This window comes from Euleptes europaea, chromosome 2 (assembly GCF_029931775.1).
Source record: "Euleptes europaea isolate rEulEur1 chromosome 2, rEulEur1.hap1, whole genome shotgun sequence".
Taxonomy (NCBI): domain Eukaryota; kingdom Metazoa; phylum Chordata; class Lepidosauria; order Squamata; family Sphaerodactylidae; genus Euleptes; species Euleptes europaea.
Genome location: NC_079313.1, coordinates 90,410,995 through 90,430,284, shown reverse-complemented (window position 1 = coordinate 90,430,284; position 19,290 = coordinate 90,410,995). Strand labels below are relative to the sequence as shown.

The window sequence follows — 19,290 nt, the reverse complement described above, 5'->3', positions numbered from 1 at the left end:
GTGCTGGCAACCCTACCTCCACACAGGCTGCATTTAGCAAAGAAAAAGCATGTATGCAAAAAAAAAATTGGACTGATGGACATTTCACAAGAGGGTGCCTTCTCCACAGCAGTACTGTTGGCAGCTTTGGACAATATAATATCAGATTAGACAGGGGTAAAAATGAACTCTTCTCTATAGGATTGTAGTTTTTAGCAGGATGGAATAATCTTATCTTCTTCAGTTGTGCTTCTTCTTGAGCCTTCAGTCTTCTGCCCCAGGTCCATCTAAATAGAATGTATCATTTGAAAATGCAAATCTTGATTCTGTCACATTTGCAGCAATCCCCTAAAGGAGATCAATCCTTTGTATTGCTTTCAGCAAACAAAAGGACAATCAGGATGCAGTCAAAGAGAAAATGCTATTCAAAATCCCAGCAAATCTGCTTGCGTGATGGATTTGACAGAAAGTAAACTTTCTTTTCCTGCATCATGGAAGAAAATCTTTGCAGTAGCTCAAACAAAATTAAGGTTCTCACATACAGAAAGCCCGGAGACTTCTTTGTTGGTCACAGCAAGGCAGGGGAGGAAAAGTAGGACTCAGGTGGAGTATGATGTGTTCTTAAATAATAATAATAACCTGATGCACAACCAAAACACAATAATAAAATAATGCTGAGTAAACATTACTGGAAAGACCATGAAATGAGCAATGCTGATTTATTATTAAATTACAGCATTAAAAACACAAATTCTAAGAAGTACAGACAAGAGCTTTCTATGTATCCTTCTGTAAACCCAGGGATGATACATTTTTTGTGTGGTGGTAGTTCCAGAACACACAACACTGTGACAGTGGGTGAAACTGAGATGCACAGGCTTCCGCTGTGTAAATATGGGGCCCCACAGAGACCACTTGTTTTATATGGGTTGACTCAAGTGGATCTTATCTCTGTAATACTCCTTCATATGGATACGCACAGAAGGGAGACAGAACGCACCCAGTGGTTTTACCATTCATGTTTACGCTATCATTCCATATGCAGGGTCCCTGTTTGCATGTGCACGTACTTGTACATGCATAAGGACCTGCTGAAGATGTTTGACTGAATACATGGATGTCATGGGCAGAGTCAGCAAGCACAACCTCACTCCCTTCTGTGCCTGTTCCATGAATGCATGGATGAACCTCTGAAGAAAGCAGAGCACAATACTGCTCTTGTTCACAGATACAGCTCTTAATATGATGGCAGCTTAGCCATATTTCAGGTCATGTGAAAATATTTTAAAGTAGTATTTCACAAACTACCCCATATTTTATTTCAGCAAACACATAAGATGGAAAAATGGAACTTCCTAGAATGTGAACTATCTTAATTTTCTCTCTCTAGCATTATGTAGATGGTTCACTACATCTCTGGGCAGGGACGGATATTTTCTATTTAAAAGATCCCCAAGATTAAAGAAAACTCATAATTTAATGTAAGAAATAAATCAGAATTCAAAAAATGTGCATAAGGGGTTAGTTCAAAATGTAGCTCAGTAAATGAATACATACAAATGAACAGGGTTTGGGTTGCTCTAAAACCATGCAATCTGAGTTAGATAGCATCTCAGATGTCCGAATGTGTTTGAACACATCAATAAACCTTGTTGGCCTCAAATTCTCACTTGAACTCTTTTTAATAAGAAGCCTCAGACAACTGTAAATTGGGCCCCGATACAAACATTATGAGGCCCTAAACGACGTCAAGTTTAAGAGGCCACATAGCATTATAAGAAAAAGGTAATTTTAGTAAATTTTGTTGTATGTAGAGCCACTCATAATCCTAAACTTGTGTAGAAATCTGGCACTGCTGTGCATTTACAGGAATGGCAGAGAGGGCTGCTTGAACATTTACTCTCAGGTCCTCTCAGGTCATTTCCCACTCAAAATTATTCTCTCAAAGCTGCTTTTATCCCTGCAGAGGAAAAGACACAAACCCTCTAAGGGGGAGGGGAGGTAATGGGGAGAAGGACGATTTTGACTGGGAAAATGCCTGAAGTGAAAAGGATTAAGCAGCTTCACCCTGAGATACTCCCTCCCCCTTTTTTGAAATTGTAGCCTCTCAAAGCTGCTTCTGGTTGTTAAAAAATAGCAGGGAAACATACATGGAACTATTAATCTTGCACACCCCTCCACTTTGTATAATTTTCTTTTTTGATTCTGGGGATCAAAGTCACTTTTCAAGGCTTAGGATGAGATTATAACATTTTAGTTCCTGGAAAGGCAGTCAGTGGTATGGGTAGCAGGACCCTGTCTGGAAGTGACATCAGTCCTCTCTAGGAATCACTGGAAAGTCTATTGTTTTACCTGGTTTACTGGGTTTCCCTAGAAGTGATTTCATGCCATCCCTGATGGCTAACCCCTATGTCCCTGTGCCCCCCCCCCAGTCTCCTGCAGGTTGCCTGGCAAGCCTAGTTGTGCCACACTTGGTTAGAAATTCAAGATGGTATATCATTCTTTGGCAGATCACTAGGCCTGTGCTCCTGCCTATCTCTTTGTGGTGGCACTGTCTTGAATTTTACCAGAGGAATACATAACAAAATGGTTTTCCTCCTTTAGTACAGGGAACTTTTAATATATTTCCTTTATTCCTAGAAGATGAAACAGCAGAACATGCAATTCTCAGTTTTGTGCTTTGAGCATTAAAACTGAATATAGGAGATGGATAATGCAAGGGAGAAGTGGGTGAGATGAAGTCACACTATTACAGTACTTGAATGTGCCTCACCTACACATTGTGGCATTGTCAAAAGTGATACATTGATGTGTCCTGAGAGCAAGTTTAAGTTATGGTGACAAGCATAAAATCTAAACTTCTAGCTATACAACATGCTTATGCCAATTTATTATCAGACTCCCAACTTCAGAGTTCTGAACAGTGCAATTCTAAGCAGAGTTATAGCCATCTAAATGCATTTAAATGAATGGGCTTAGAAGCATATAACTCTGCTTTGGCTGGTGGCTGGCATCCCCAGAAGCTTTATGGGTAGGAGGGTGGAAATGATGTTGTGTGATGTCACATCCAGCCAAAACCTGGATGTGATGTCAGTGAGTTGGGCAATGCTCTGACCCTCCCCCCAAACAATGAAATTTCAGGGGATGCACTTATGTCACACATGACCTGCTTACATCACATCCAAGGTTTTGGCTGGATGTGACATTACCAGAGCTGTAGCTGGGGTGGGTGAGGAGGGCATCCGCCGCCCCTGTGGTATGCAGAGAGGGAGGCAGAACTGCCTACCCAGCCCACTCCTCCTGTAGGAGAGGCAATTCTGCCGCCCTCTCTGCATGCCACAAGGGCGGCGGATGCCCTCCTCGCCACCCCTAGTTACAGCCCTGGACATCACACATCGTGCAACATCATTTCTGCCCCCAGACCTTTCTCCCCCCAGTCTGGTATCAGAGCCCTCCCGCCATAAGTGGGCACTTGACAACGCAACATGCACATGACCCTCTACTTCAGCCACTGGATTGGAGGTTGAGAATTTTTTTAAAAAATACAAGCTCCAGAAAAAAGTTCCCTATATATGAAAATCCAGAAAGTTAGGATGCAGATGATCCTGAGCCTCATTCAATGTGACAGCTGAACAAGAAAAAACAAACTCAGAAGGACTTGTAAGTACTGAATTGGCCAATAAGCCATATGGTAAGCTTTTATATTCCAAACAGACTCTGTCACTAACCTTTTTTGAGTTGACAAATGGAAGGCCCATACCGAATAAAATTCAGATCAGCAATAACCAGTTTCTTCAGAAACAGACCAGGAGTAGAACAGGAATGTGCAACTTATGCTCTAAATAGAAGGCATGAGGTATGCCTTTCCAGACTCTGCCAATTTAAAAAAGAAAAGAAAAAAAACTCCATTGGCTTGTTCAAAATGAGAAAGTCTTCTGAAAAGGAAAAAAAAACTTGGCCCAAATTGTAGGGGCTTCAAAAATTTTGTCCCCAAGTTTTAAAAATAAGCTATGGGTCACTTTACGCAAGAGATACACGCACAACATTTAAAATATCCCTTTCGCTCATCCCACTGTCAATGCTATAACACAGCCCTGCCTGGAACAGGGACAACATCTCACTCAAAAGACCTGAGCTGACAACTGCGGGAGCGAAAATAACAAAAGTTGTTCAGTTAAGCCGGAGGACTCTATTATCTAAAGGGCAAGGAGAAGTGTGCTGCAGTGGGAAAAGAAAGGGAAAAGAAGACATCTCTTACTAAGTCAGAGAAAATAATGTCCTCGGAAAGCACTATCTATTCAAGACCACAGTAATGATTCATTCAAAGATATGCACAATGCTGGTAGTCTAGCACTGCCATCCTAAGCAGAGTTATACCCTTCTAAGTCCATTGATTTCAAAAGGCACATATATAAATATATGATGCCTTACACTGAGTCAGACCATTGTTCTGATATCAGCACTGTCTATTCTGGCTGGCACTGACTCTCCAGGGTCTCTGGCAAGAGGTCATTCACCTACTACCTATCTGAAGAAGGGAGCTTTGACTGTCAGAAACTCATACCCAGGAAATCTTGCCAGTCTTTCAGGGGCTATTGGACTCAAACGTTGCTCTTCTACTGCACAACAACACAGCTATCCACCGGAAACTTCCTAAACTTTGTCACTGGAGATTCTGGTAGCTGAACCTAGGACTTTCTGAATGCAAATTAGATGTTGTAGTACTGCAACAGCCCCTCCCCAAGGTGGAGCGACTCTGCTTAGGTTGAACACGTATTGATCTGTTGCACATTCTACTGCGGAGTCCGCTCTAAGCTTATTTCCCCCTTGCTTAGCCAATTCCCTGAAGAGTCAGCTGAGTTCATGACAAAGAAGCTCCTATTGGGAGAAATCCCACCCATAGTTCGTTTCAAACTGCCAAGTTTTGCGCTGCTGCTATTAAAATACGCAGAGCTTTGCTAGAGAAAGACTGTTAAAATACTCTACAATGTTATAACGTTAATGTGGTAATTTTAACTATGGGTGTTTTTATCGATCTTGTATTTTTAACTGGATAGGTAATTTGTAATACTGCTGCACAGCACTGTTGGGTATGTACAATTTGATGTACTGACAGTAGACTGGTCAATCGACCCTATTAATAAATTCTGATTGTGACTCTGCTTAGGATGCGCATGACTTCCATTTCAGCCACTGGATTGGTGGTTGAGAACTTTTAAAAAAAGAAACATTAAAAACTCCAGAAAAAGTGGTTGCTATAGGTGAAAACTGGGCTAGTTGGGAAACCGTCCCTCATTCTCCAAGACTGCCTACTATTATTTAGGAACCAGAGCAGCAGCACTGTGTTATCTCCCAGCTCAAAACAGAGAGTAAGGCAGTCAGGACCCTCCTTGCCAAAAGCCAGTTGCTTTATCACCCTAGTTGTCCCATACTGTGAGGCTAGCATTTGCCTGTGGATGGGTCCATGCATGCTCCTGAGCACTTTGCCTTGCCAAAGCAAAAGTAAGAGGGTTGTACTTACAAACACTCCTAATAAAGAGTTGATCAGCAATATTTTTTTCCCAGGACAGGAGTCAGAATGATGCATTTCTGGCATGAGGAGTGGCTTTGGAAATGAATCCTCCTGACAGGTCTTTCATAAGGAAATTGTTCTCCTCCTGGTAAGGCTTGAGTTAAGGATTAAAAGCATCTGAATAGGAAGGCATGTGTGTTGAGGCTGCTCTCTAAGGAACGAACGCTTCTGTGTCAGCAGCCAAGAACAATCCCACGAATGTCACAGAGAACAGAGTGAACCCGGAGGCAGAAGGAAAATGTAAGATGCAGGGGGAAACCACTTTGTTTCCTTAGCGTTCGTCTCTCTCTTCCTCCCCACCTTGCATTCGCAGGACAGACATCATGGTTTACCCTTCTTTGAGCAAGCCAGGGTTGTTTGGAAAGAACACTTTGGAACCCTGTGCTGCATAACAATATGGTAAATAGAGCTATCTTATGAGGAAATCCTTGCCACCATGTCCAATTGGCATACATCATTAGTGCTTCACAGTGTGTTAAAGAATACTTAATGTGAGAGAGGATCAGGCTCCTTGCATCTAAGGACAAGGAAACATGACAGAGGCCATTACATATGTAGCTCTTTACATACTAAATCTGTAACGTCTCCTGCTTAGAAAGAAAAAAATGGTCCCAGCCAGAGCTTCCTTTGAGGACAGGTTCCCTGGTGCTCAGACTTGGAATCAGCTTTGGATGCAAATGTCAGACTCTATAAAGCCACATTGTAAATTAACAGGCACACATTTTCTAAGCATCTGCAAAATGGTCATCTTTCGCCAAAGCCTTCCTCTCCCGTTTTATGTGCATACGCATTTGCAGTCTCGGTAAGGTCTCCTAAGGACTTTTGCAGTTGATGAAATTATACAGATATTGCACATTTGGCACACCGGGTCTTGGATGCATTTCTGTGTCAGGGTTAATGCAATTTTCCAGCAATCAAATTAGAATATATTGGTGTTGGGAAAATGCCATTCTTTCCCTATCTAGGGGGTGAGCACCACTTTCTACACCAAAACTTTGGAATGCTCTGAACCTGGTTCTGAGGAGATGCAGACCCAATATGTATGGCAAAGCATATTCCTTAAAAAAACTTAAGCACTAGTTTCCCCATCTATTTATTGATTTATAAACATTTATCTGCAATCTTCTATCTTGCTGGACCACCTTTGCTCAGCAAATTGCAAGGTTGCAGCAAAGAAAGCAGAAAGTCAAGTCAAAGTTTGCCAAGAAAATAATAATAATACAGTTCTGGGAAGGCAATTTTAATTAGTCTTTTAGTTCCTCATCAGTAAAATGAGAACAAGTCTGGGATTTGGGAGCCATCTTTCTTGGTAGGTGGCCATACAGCTTTTAGTTGAATGGAAAGCTGGGATGCTCACGTTAGCGCAGCACAAAACATCACTAATAATGGAGTAGGGTTGCCAACCTCCAGGTACTAGCTGGAGATCTCCTGCTATTACAACTGATCTCCAGCCGATGGAAATTAGTTCACCTGGAGAAAAATGGCCGCTTTAGCAACTGCACTCTATGGCATTGAAGTCTCTCCTCTTCCCAAACCCCACCCTCCTCAGGCTCTTCTCCCCCAAAAACCCATTGGCGGTGAAGAGGGACCTGACAACCCTATAATAGAGGAAGGGGGAAAGCAGCATTGTTCTAATTTTATACCACTGCAAGGAATTCACAGCTTGTTTTTTATTGTGTTCATGTCTTTGTACCATTGCAATATGGCTACTTTTACTCTCTTCAAAGCAGACTTTGTAGATTGGTTATTTTTGCTTTGAAATGTTTTATATGACTCTGAAAGCCTCTGATGAAAACTGTAAATAAGGAAACATTGATTTTGCACTTTAACTGAGCCCTAAAAGAGAAGTTTAAAGGGAATGTTAATTAAAAGCCTAAAGATTTGACTTCTGTTCGGGGTAATTGTAATAAAAAAGCATTTCAGTATTACCAGTGTTGGTGTGTAGGGTCAAATGGGCAAGACAGTGACGGCTCATAGTTAACTCATAGGTCTATTAAGGCAAAACAATGACTCGCCTCTGCAAATTTACAGACCCAGATCGCTAAGCATAAGGATTTGCTGCTCCTTGACTGGGATCCAGGGGGAAGCTATTTAAGGATTTTGCTGTGCTAGAGAGAGCTCCAGAAGCTGCCCCAACACTGCTGGTGTCCAACCCAGGCCCACTAGGGACAATAAAGCATACTTTGGCCCACTGACAAATCAACAGAGTCTGCTTAGAAGAGAGTTAGATTATATAATAACTGAAACAGATTTTAATCACTCAGTATACTCCATCTGAAAGCCTTATCTTCCTTCTCTACGTTATCGTCTCAGTTAATTAAGGACACACCTTCCTGAGGTTCCCTGGGATAGGATGCCCCTGAGAGCTAATGAGACTGTTAATCAGCATGGAAAGACAGCTTTGAAATCTGAACAGCCTGGGCCAGTCTCTGTTGGCCACGTGGGTCAGCAGCAGGACCAGCAAGCTGCTGCACCATGTGTTAATACCAGAGAAATGAGAGATGCTGCAAGACGACAAAAAGTGTCCCGATATGGCCAGTTAGACTTCAGCATCCCATGAACACGTGGTTAATGTCTAAATTCCTCTGAGAGCAAAAGGCCACAGAGTATACAGATATCCATCCTCATTCACTTACACTCTTCCTATTTTCAGCAATCAGGGGGATCCCGATGGTCAATTTGGAGTAGTGTAACCACATCAGTCTCTTGTGCCCACAAGACAGCAAGACTACAGTACCTTAGAGACTGCAAGAGAAATCACACGGTTTTAGAGCAGTGGAGCTGCTCTAGAAGTGCCCTCACTGCATTAAGGCCATACATACCCTTTCCAGAATAAAACGCGGGGCGGGGGGGGGGGATGGCTATGCAAGTCTGAAACCAAAGTGGGCTCTTCATGTCACTGATTGGCTGACCCTCATGACATCAGCAAGAAACTTACTTCTTCAACTAATAAAGAAATGTTGCACTTCTTTAAAAAAACAAGTTTTGCTGCTGTTTAATTACTACAGCAACTAATGAGGGGTTGTGGCTCAGTGGTAGAGCCTCTGCTTGGCATGCAAAAGGTCCCAGGTTCAATCCCCAGCATCTCCAGTTAAAGGGACTAGGCAAATAGATGATGTGAAAGACCCCTGCCTGAGACCCTGGAGAGCCGCTGCCGGTCTGAGTAGACAATACTGACTTTGATGGACCAAGGGTCTCATTCAGTAGAAGGCAGGCTCATGTGTTCAGCATGTCCTACCATGAGTGGATGAACACATGAACATTCAGGCGGCATTTTTAAGACCCAAAAGCAGAGAGCTTGCAATTGCACTGGGGAAGGATGAGAGTCTAACCAGCATTTGTCAGTATGCATATCTGTCATTTTGGCTGCAATGACAGAAGGAACCTGGGCTCACTTGCAGCGGAAGGCTGTGAACTCTCTTTTTATATTTTGCTTGTCTTCACTCTGACATAATGTGTGCTTCTCATCTTACTATCTTGTCATCCTAGACTGTACTCAAAGCCACAGGTAAATAACCAGTGCCTTCTCATCCACTTCCTGCCTCTGATGAATTGTGAGGTCAAAGTAAAACTAATCAATTGTCTCCGTGGCTTATCAGATCTTTGATGACAGCTGATGACAGCCCTGTCCACTATGAATTTATCTGATCCTCCTTATTATATTCCTGAACTTTGTAACTCAACAAACAATGACTTCCACAAGTCAATGTTTCATTGTGTGAACACATTCTTACTGTATTTACAAACTCTGATGTGTTGTTTCCATGGGGTGCCCTCTAATCCTGTATCATATAAAACAAAACAAAAACATTGGTATGTGTAAGAGTCACTTAAATTGGAAGAAGACTTATTAGGCTAGAAGAAGGCTTCCAGGTTTGGTGAAGGGAGTAGTGGGATACAGTCCATTTTTCACACACTCCAAATCAGCTCACCAGCATGAATAAATCCCAAAATTAGGGGTTACAGTATCCACTTTCAAGAAAACAACAAGACTGTCCTAAATGTTCAGATCTTGGACTGAATTCTGAGTATTTCACTCAAGTTACTTTGGGTACAATTTCTTTATTTAGATATGCTAAGGAGTTGCCGGTCAGGAGTTGTGTGAAATGGCAGCCTATGTGTGTTTCCAGTTGTGACTTACCAATATTAAGTCCTTCCTGACATACCTGTAAAAGCCCTGTGGTGCAGAGTGGTAAGCTGCAGTACTGCAGTCAAAAGCTCTGCTCCCGACCTGAGTTCAATCCCGACGGAAGTCGGTTTCAGGTAGCCGGCTCAAGGTTGACTCAGCCTTCCATCCTTCCAAGATCGGTAAAATGAGTACCCAGTTTTCTGGGGATAGTGTAGACAACTGGGGAAGGCAATGGCAAACCACCCCATAAACATAGTCGGCCTAGTAAACATCGGGATGTGACGTCACCCCATGGGTTAGGAATGTCAGGAATGACCCAGTGCTTGCACAGGAAACTACTTTTACCTATTTAACGTATCTGTAGCTGGAGGGAAAAAGAACTAATCTAAAGCAATTTTCCTAATTCCTCTCATAGTAGCATCTTAACATGGATGAGTGGATGAGAATGGCCATTTACAAATCTGTTTTCAATCACCCTAATTGCAAGAATGAAAGCAGAGCTAAACTTTAAGGAGTAAATAAACAACAGGAAGCATTCTTGCCATGGAGAGATGAAGGCTACCTGCTCCCAGAATCCTCAAATCTCCAGTTTGCCTGTAAACTAATTTATGCAACCCCCAAGAATTGGAGAAATGAATCATGAAGCAACCACTGGTGGTCAGACTGCCTTTCCCCTCTTGTGGGGAGTGAGCTGTTGATCAGTATATTAAAATACAGCCAGCATCAAGGTTGTTGTTTGCAATCTATAATTCATCCATTGATTATCCCTGCCACTTTTCATACCTGCTGATTCCACATTAATGGGTATATGCAGGAAAAGTTACTTCAGGATAAACAATAGACTTGGAGATTGCAGGAAAGATCTCCGAAAAGTAACATGTAGGAATCAGGAATCCTGCCCAAGACCTTTCTTTGCAAAATTTATGAACACCAACTCTAGAACAATGGATTACAAAAATGCACGAACACACTGACATGGCAAAACTTTCTAACTGGATGAAAGAAAAACCACCAGATGAACATCAACAACGCTGGCAACTATTCTACAATAGATATGCGACCAAAGAAAGCAGTAGACAACTGGCCTGCTCTAATCACTCTGGACGTTGACTAGTCTATGCAAGTCAGTAGATGAAAGGATTTCAGAAGATTAGATGAAGTAATAAGACTTTAAGATAACTGTGAAGTTTTTATTAACACTAACCATTTTAGGTAAAATCATTGAAAATAGCCAGATAGGATATAGAAGATAAATATTAACAAAAGCTCCTAATGTTAGACACTAGATTTTGGTAGATGTCGAATAATGAACCAAAAGAAATGATGAATAAGATGTGAGCCTGTCCTTAATGTCAATCACGTATGTTATCATAACTGTTCCTAGACCCTTTTTCCCTATCCTTTTTGTATAACTAAAAACTAATAAAATATTTTTTTTAAAAAAGAAATGTTGTCTTCCAGTTTAATATTATTACATGCCTGTCTTCATAGACGTGTTATTTTGGGAGTGACCCCGAAGCAGGTCTACTCAGAAGTAAGTCCAATTTTACTCACGCCCAGGAAAGTGTTCTTAGGATTGCAGCTATAGGAATCTAGCCAACTTCCTGTCACTCTTAAGACGAAATAGTTGTGAAGTATGACTAGGGTACTTTCTCTCTAGCTGTATCAGCATGAAAACATTCTCAAGGTTTGCAGCTGTTATGAAAGCACAGTGAAAATATGTGGTCGCGCTTGCCCACACTGGACTGTTGTTGCCAAAAAAGAACTGCATTCTCCAAGTGGACGGGGCTTTGGCAACATGAAGGGATATTGGATATAAGAGCTGCATCATCTTCATTACATTTTGGTTTTATTCTCTACAAAAACACACACTAGACTTATATCTCTGACTCTCAGCTGCTCTGTAAGTAAGAGATGGTTTTACCAGGTTTTTGAAAACCAGAGAAGAGCTTCAAATTAAAGATTGGTTTATGTATTACAAATTAAGGGATATATTCAACAAAGATAATAAGACGGGCTTTAATCAAACTAAATCCAAATTTGAGATTATATTAACTAAGGGAAATAAAGGATTGATAAAACGGATTTATAAACTATTGATAGAAATGAATCTAGAACAGGAAAGGATTAAACCAGTGATGGTGAAATGGATGAGGGAACTAGGTTATAATATAGATTTGGAAATATGGGGAAATTTATGGAAGAAGGAATTTAAATTTACTATTACTAACGAAATAAGAGAAAATTTATATAAAATGTTTTACAGATGGTATATAACTCCAGTACTATTAAGTAAAATGAAAAAAGAGGAGGAGGATTTTTGTTGGAAGTGCGGAACAGAGATAGGTACATTTATGCATGTTTGGTAGTTTTGCAAAAAAACTCAAGAGATTTTGGCGATTAGTTTTAAAGGAAACTAACAATTTGATTAAGTCAAATATAAAAAAAGATCCTGCCTTTTGCTTATTGGTTATTCCCGATAAGAATATAGATTATGCTGATAGAGTCATATGCCAATACAGTTTTGCTGCAGCTAGGATTATAATTGCTAAGAAATGGAAGCAAATAAATAAACCTTCAATCAAAGAGTGGAGAGAAAAGCTTTGGATGTATATGCGGATGGCCAAAATTACAGATTCTTTACATGGTAAAGATATGGATGAATTTAAAAAAATATGGTCAAAGGCCGCCGCATATTGGGATAAATTGGCAAAAACGGATTTTAAAGGTATAGTTAATGAATTATAGATTTATGTGTTTTTAAACAATGATTATAATAATAAGTTTTTATATACTGTAATAGCACCCCTCCGGAAGTCCAAAGGTGGAGGGCACAGAGATGGGTGGTAGAGGTTTGGGCACTATATACTTTTTAAAAGATAGTATACAATGTATTAGTAATAGATGTAACAGTGCTTTATATATGTTTTTGTATGTTTTATGTTTTATTTTGTATTTTTTTGTTAATTTTTTTCTTTTTTTTTCTTTTTGTGTTTAATTATAAAAGCAATAAAAAATTTAAATAAAAAAGAGGTGGTTTTACCACTGCTGTCTGAATAATTGATGTCAAGTGGATTCAATCTTTGCCTGTCTCTTGCCTATCTCTCATTCCTGCCCAACTGCTAAGAACTTTCTGCAACATTTACACAAGATTGGAGAAAGAGGAAAACAAACCATATGATATCCTGCACTGGATTTAGGACACATCCAGTTAGCATTGGCAACCTCCAGGAGGAGCCTAGAATTACAACTGATCTCCAGATTACAGAGATCAGGTCCTCTGGATAAAATGGCTGTTTTGGAGGCAGGATTTTATAGCATTACATTGCACTGAGGTCCCTCTCCTCCCTAAACTGTGCCGTCCCCAGACTCCACCCCCAAATTTCCAGGAATTTCCCAACCTGGAGATAGCAACCCTTGACCCAGCCTTAAAGTCAAAGGCTTGTATCACACTATTCAGCTCAACAAAGTTTGAAGTCTTCCTTCAGCTAAAGGAGGCTTCCTCCAGTTTTAGTGGCTCTAATTCCAGCAGAAGGCTTCAAAGCTGTGCTGAACAGAGCAGCAGGGTGCATGCCAAAATCTGTATTAATTTTGACTATTTACCACATGGCATGCTATTGCTGAGAAAAAGCTTTTGTGAAAAGCTATACCAGTTCTTGATACTGGGTGCAATGCAAACAAAAAGGGATAAAATCTGAAGAAGTACTGAAACACACTACCTTGAATCCCGCCTATATTTCTGCAGGCACTGGGGGGAGCAATTTTTCCCTCCTGCAGCAGCCCCAACACCCCCCAAAACACTGCTCGTGTTGGATGGGGGACCCTATGAATCAGTATGGGAGGAACTGGAGGTCTCCCATGGAGGAGTATTGGTGAAAATCTCTCTTCTCCTTGTGCTTGTGGAAATCTAGGCAGGATTCAAGCCAATGACTTGTCAGACATGCAGGTTCCATATGCAAGAACAAGACCAAGCATATTTATAGCTATAAAGGAACCGAAGACAGAACTGGAGAGGCTTACTCTACATTTCTGACCAGATGGCACAGCATTCATGAACAAAGAACATGGTTCAGTCCTGCAGACATCATTCCTGACAGTCACAACAAAAAACCAGAAGGGAAGGCACGGGGAAATTACATTTTGTATGAATTTGATATTTTCAATATTCTTGAAAAGGGCTTTAGAGCAAATGAAGAGCAGCGGCCAAGACTGTGAGAGGGGGTTATGGGAATCTAGGGGTGGAATCTTCTGATACATCTTCTAAGTTATTCTTAAAGACCTTAATGTAAGGTTGGTTTTTATGTTAATGGATCCATACCAAAAATAATAAAAACAGGAAAAAGAGCACAAAATCCCCACAGCCATAAGAAGTTCACTAGGCTCTCTAGGGAAGCCACACTCTCCCAACCAATCCTTCCATCATCTGCACTAGGAGGACGATACTGATAGCCCTCCTCACAGGGCTGCTGTACAGATTACTAAGGTATGGACCTGCCTTAGGCTGAATCAGAGCTTTGTTCTACCAGTATCAATACTGTCAGCACTCTCAACTATCAGCTGTTCAGAACCCTTGCATATTATCTGCTGCCAGATCACTTTAACCAGAGATGCCAGGGATTGAACCTGAGATTTTGTGCATGCAAAGTTGATCTTATTCATTAATTATTTTATTTATTAAAATATTTATTTCCTCCTTTCCTCTTGGCTCAAGGTAGCTGTTCTGCCACTAAGATGTTCTTCCACTGAGCCACAACCTTACCCCCAGTGGGTGCTTCTGTTGGATTTTATAGTTGCTGGAAGCTTTCCTGTTTCTGTTCTTGCTGGCGAATCCCCCCCCCCCAAATAACTATTGTTTTGAACCTTTTGATACACCGCTTTGTCATGATTATGCAAAAATGTCAATAAAACTATTTATAGGAAAAACATTACTCAGCTAATGCTTCTGAAGCACTTCAAAAACTTGAAATACACTATATAACTGCAGCTGCAATCACAAACAAACTTACTTGGGAGTAAACGCCAATGAATATAGTGGAGCCTACTTCTGGACAGATGCGTAGGATTGTGCTATGCAGCTACAACCAACACATAACACTTCCATCAACCTAGAGGGAAACAATTAGAGGAACATTGGTAATTCCTCCTTCCATTACTCACTAACCCAGTCCTCCTGGGCACGGAACCGGAGATCTCACCTCAACTTAGTGCTAAGCAAAGAATTAGCAGAGGGAGTTCACATTACAGTGATTTCATGCCTTGAATATGGTCTTGCATTAACTCTCCTGTTTGCAAAGGATTCCTTCAGGGAGAGAACCATTGTCCTTATAGCCAACAGTGCACTTAATATTTTGCTATAAACTCCTACTGATCTTTATATTATATTCTTGAATCTATAGCACAATGTACATGAGACATCTCTAAAAACTGAATGAAAAGTAAATACTTTCCTTGAATCTATCCTAGGAACAAGGTGATAGGAAGAAAAAGAAATGAGGGCTGAATTTATAAACATAATAGGAAATATAGATATTGCCAGAGTGCCAAAGTTTCTCACACTCTTTAGCACACAAGAAAGAAGACTGTTCTCTCCCCTCATTATATATTTGAGAATATGTAGCACAGATAATCTAATGGAGATGCCCAAAGTCTATAACAAAGTCTGCAGCCAAAGAACTTGCTTGAGTATAAACTCTCTGACTCTTAACCCCTGAAAACATCAGTCCTCTCACTAACTCATCCTGCTGACCTTAACTGAGGAAGCTGCAAATAGTCAATGTAATCAGTAAGATAACATGGAATATTAAGAATCCCATTACATGACCTCTATTCTTATTACACACTTCCTAAATCCTTTACCTTGGTAAGCAAAAGAAAACTTAGTTGAAGAAAATCACAACAATTTCAAAGGAGTTAAGGCTGTTGGATTAGACCAAAGATCCAGCTAGCTCAACAGCCTGTTTCCCACAGTGGCCAAAGAGCCCTTGGAGACTCAAAGGCAAGGGCACAGAAGCTGAAAGCCTCCCCTGTTGCCCTCTAGCAACAGGTATTCAGAGATATTCTACTTCTGAACATGGAGGTTCTATTTAGCTATCATGGCTAACAGTCTGTCTCCAAGATAAAATTCAATATAGTACAATTTTCAATATAGTACAAAGGATACTTTGGGCGTTGCTGTGAAGTCAGTCTTTATCCCCAATATCCTTTGGTCCAGTTCTTCACTATAATAGGGTATTTCTGTTCATTCTTCAAATTGCCTTCCATTGATAGTCTTTTGCCTTCATCACTGTCTTCCTTTCCTTCGAAAATACTCCTCTCCTGTAATTTATTTGGTATGGCTTTTGTCTCGCTTCAATGGAGCTTCTCTCAAACTGTTCAAGTCCTTCAGCTCTCTGAGGAAGTTTCATTCTCCAGACAGTTGTCGACTCTGACGAGTTCTAATAACCTAATCTTTAAAAGGGTATGGGGAGGCAAAGTCCTGAAACCTGACACGGTCAGAAGCCAGCTGGCATAGAGGGAAGAGCCACTGCGGCTGTATCCAAGTCCCATCGCAGCCAACAAGAAAATGCCTTGTCAGAAGAGACAAACTCTGACTTTCCCAAGCCAGCAGTTCAGACAGCTCAGTGAAGGCATTCCAGGATTTTCAAGGATGAGAAGCACCCAGCCCTTGAGAAGTTATGGAACCAGTCTGGATTTTTCTATTTAAAAACCAATTAGGCCCATTATTGAAACCCTCTAGGAATTAGGACGAAGGTCAGGACATCATAGAAAACCAGCATGGTGTAATGGCTAGAGTGTCAGACTAGGACCTAGGAGACCCAGATTCAAATCCCCATTCTGGCATGGAAGTTTGCTGAGTGACCTTGGGCCAGTCACACACACTCAGCATAACCTACCACACAGGGTTGTTGTAAGGATTAAGTGGAGGAGAGAACTATGTAAAGCAATTTGGGTTCCTACTGGGGAGAAAGGCAGGATATAATTTTTGTTTCAAATTAAGGAACATACTTCATGCTATGAAAAACCAGACTTCCACCACAGTGTGGCCATTTATGCATGGCTGTCTCCTTGCGGTCACCCCGCTGACTATTTCGGGGCTTTGCCTTGATTGTGCATGCATTTTCTGTTAGAGGTCGCCTCGATCTCCCCTTGTTTCTGAGCGTTTTGCCTGGGTTTTCTGGATGCTGGCTAAAGACGAATCCAGAAAATGCAGGGAAATGCGTGGGGAGAGCGAGGCAACCTCTGACTGTCAGAAAATACATGCATAATCACAGCAAAGCCCCAAAGAAGTCAGCGGGTTGACTGGGAGGAAACAGCCATGCATAAATGGCCTACGAGTGATCAATCAAATAAAAGATTATTCCAATAATTTTTTTAACTTTATTTTCACAAGGACTCTGGGCAATGAACACAACTTTTCATTTTAAAGTTCTATCTGTAAGACAGTTCATACAAGAAGCCCAAATCCAAACCTTCCTATGTCCCTAAGATTGTTAATTCCCAAAGAAAAAGGGCGCTTTCATATTGTCTGAATTGAGAGTACGGAGAAATGTTAACTTCATCTGAGACTACATAAAACAAAGTAAGAGTAAACAACACTGAACAAGAACAATGAACAAGAATATGAACTGCAGAGAGAGCAGAAAAGATGTTGTGAAGAATGTATTATATATAAAATACATTACACACATACACATTTGTATGCCACTTTTTAACTTCTCCAGGTACTTCATAAATAGATCTGGTTGGCATTAACAAAGAACACCACACGATCATATATCCTCTTACTTACTCTGACCAAAATAAAATACCACGCTTCACCCTAGAGGCGATGCGATTGCATTTCACTGCTGGATGATGTGACACATGGATGTGTCAAACACCACATGTTTTTGTAAAGTATTACGGAAAGAGGGCTGAACATAAATTAAGGCCTGTTTCTTCTTCTAAGAGAGCTCTGGTGGTAGCCACTCACATATCACCTTGCAGTTCTGGCTCATTACATTCAAGCAATGGACGCTCTAAACATTTGTGCTACTGGTATGTCTAATGATCAAAGAATCCTAAAATCGTGACAATACTGCATTGGGGGAAAGAAAGAAGACACAGCTGCTGCCCTCATTTTTCGCACAGCAATTTTACCCCATGAAGGAAGTCCAGACCAACATAACGAAACATTTTTAACCTTCCAAAGTCAGAGCTGGCATGAAAGGTAGCATTACTAAGGTGCCATCTGGCCCACAGCTCCCCCTATTGACAAACTGAATTGAAGACATCTTACGTTCTGAATCAGGGATGTTAGAATGACCCCTGCAAAAACCAATACCAAAGATGAAATGGTGGAATCTGTACTGCAATTTCAAACCATATGGCATCACTCATTTGATATTACAGACGTATATTTTGTTAACTAACATGAGCTGGTGCTCCATCTCATAGCTCAAACAGGTTAATAGCTTGGAGGTACTCACCAACCCAGCCTTACGATTTGAAAAACAAGTTGATAAAGTAACAAATAGTGCCTTCTACCAGCAGCATCCGGTTTGCCAGTTCTCTTCTTTCCTAGACTCAGCTAACCTAGCCACACTGATCCATGCTTTTGTAACCTCGAGGTTGGGCTACTGAAAGGTGCTCTATGTTGGGCTGCTCTTGAAGACAACCTGGATATTGCAGCTGGTACAGGATGTAGTAGCTCTATTGTTATGGGCAGGTCATCAGGAACATATCTTGCCAGTGTTAAAACAGCTTAATTGGCTGCCAGTTTATTTTTGAGTTTAATATAAGGTGCTAATTATGACCTTTAAAGTCTTTCATGTAGGGTTACCAGACCCGCTGATTGTTGTGGCAGGAGAAAATGAGTGGTGGTTGGGTTGCATGTGAATCCAGAAGTGATGGTATTTCTGGCAGACAGTCTAGGAACCCCCCAAATCTCTACGTTAAAGACCACAGAGATTTGGAAGGATTCCTAGAGCACTGCTAATCACTTCTGGGTTCGGACACTCTCTCCCACTGTGATGATCAGCATCAGTGGGCAAATGAGAGGATTTGTGAGCAAACACCCACCGGGGGCGGGCAGATGGCAACTCTACATTTGTGGCCTGGGACATACATATTTAAAGGACCACCGCTCCCCATATGTCGTTGTGCATGCCCCAGATATGGCCACCTTCTGGTTATTCCCTCATTGAAGTGGCCCACCTGGTATTCATGCAGAGCCATAGTTTTTCTGTGGTTGCTCCCACTTTATGGAACAGGCTCCTCAAGAGGTGAGAGGAGTGCAGTCCTTGAAAGCTTTTAGAACACTCTGTTACTCTGTTAACCAGAATTTTTATTGGAATGTAGGTTGCAGGCATTTTATTGCATGTTATTAGGCTTTACTTGGTTTTATTAGTTTCGGGGAGAATTTGGGGTTTTATAGTTATACCATATTTTAATTATGTATTGTAAGTTGCCATGAGTCATGGGTGTAGGCAGGACATAAATGCTCTAAATAAATAAAAAAAGACATACATCGGGAAGAATTAGGGGAAAGCTTGTTTTTCTCCTTGCAATTACTTGACATCCCACAAGCTTACTTTTGACAGCCAGTATTTCAACATAACTATGTGACAGT

The 19,290-nt window shown here is 41.0% G+C and overlaps 2 protein-coding genes across 5 annotated transcripts in view; one reads left to right on the top strand and one right to left on the bottom strand.

Annotated features, from left to right (window-relative positions):
• Positions 1-19,290, top strand: part of RBBP5 (RB binding protein 5, histone lysine methyltransferase complex subunit) — a 207,557-nt gene that overhangs the window by 27,897 nt on the left and 160,370 nt on the right. The gene's annotated exons all lie outside the window — the stretch shown is intronic.
• TMCC2 (transmembrane and coiled-coil domain family 2) overlaps positions 1-19,290 on the bottom strand; it is an 88,436-nt gene that overhangs the window by 15,583 nt on the left and 53,563 nt on the right. The window contains exon 1 of one of the 3 annotated variants that reach the window (XM_056845621.1): positions 5,501-5,591. The exons of the other annotated variants lie outside the window; for them this stretch is intronic. Within the exon in view, the coding sequence (XP_056701599.1) occupies positions 5,501-5,575 (75 nt within the window). The 5' untranslated portion in view covers positions 5,576-5,591. Of the gene's footprint in view, positions 1-5,500; positions 5,592-19,290 lie in introns of those variants that run through there. 3 annotated transcript variants of the gene reach the window in all.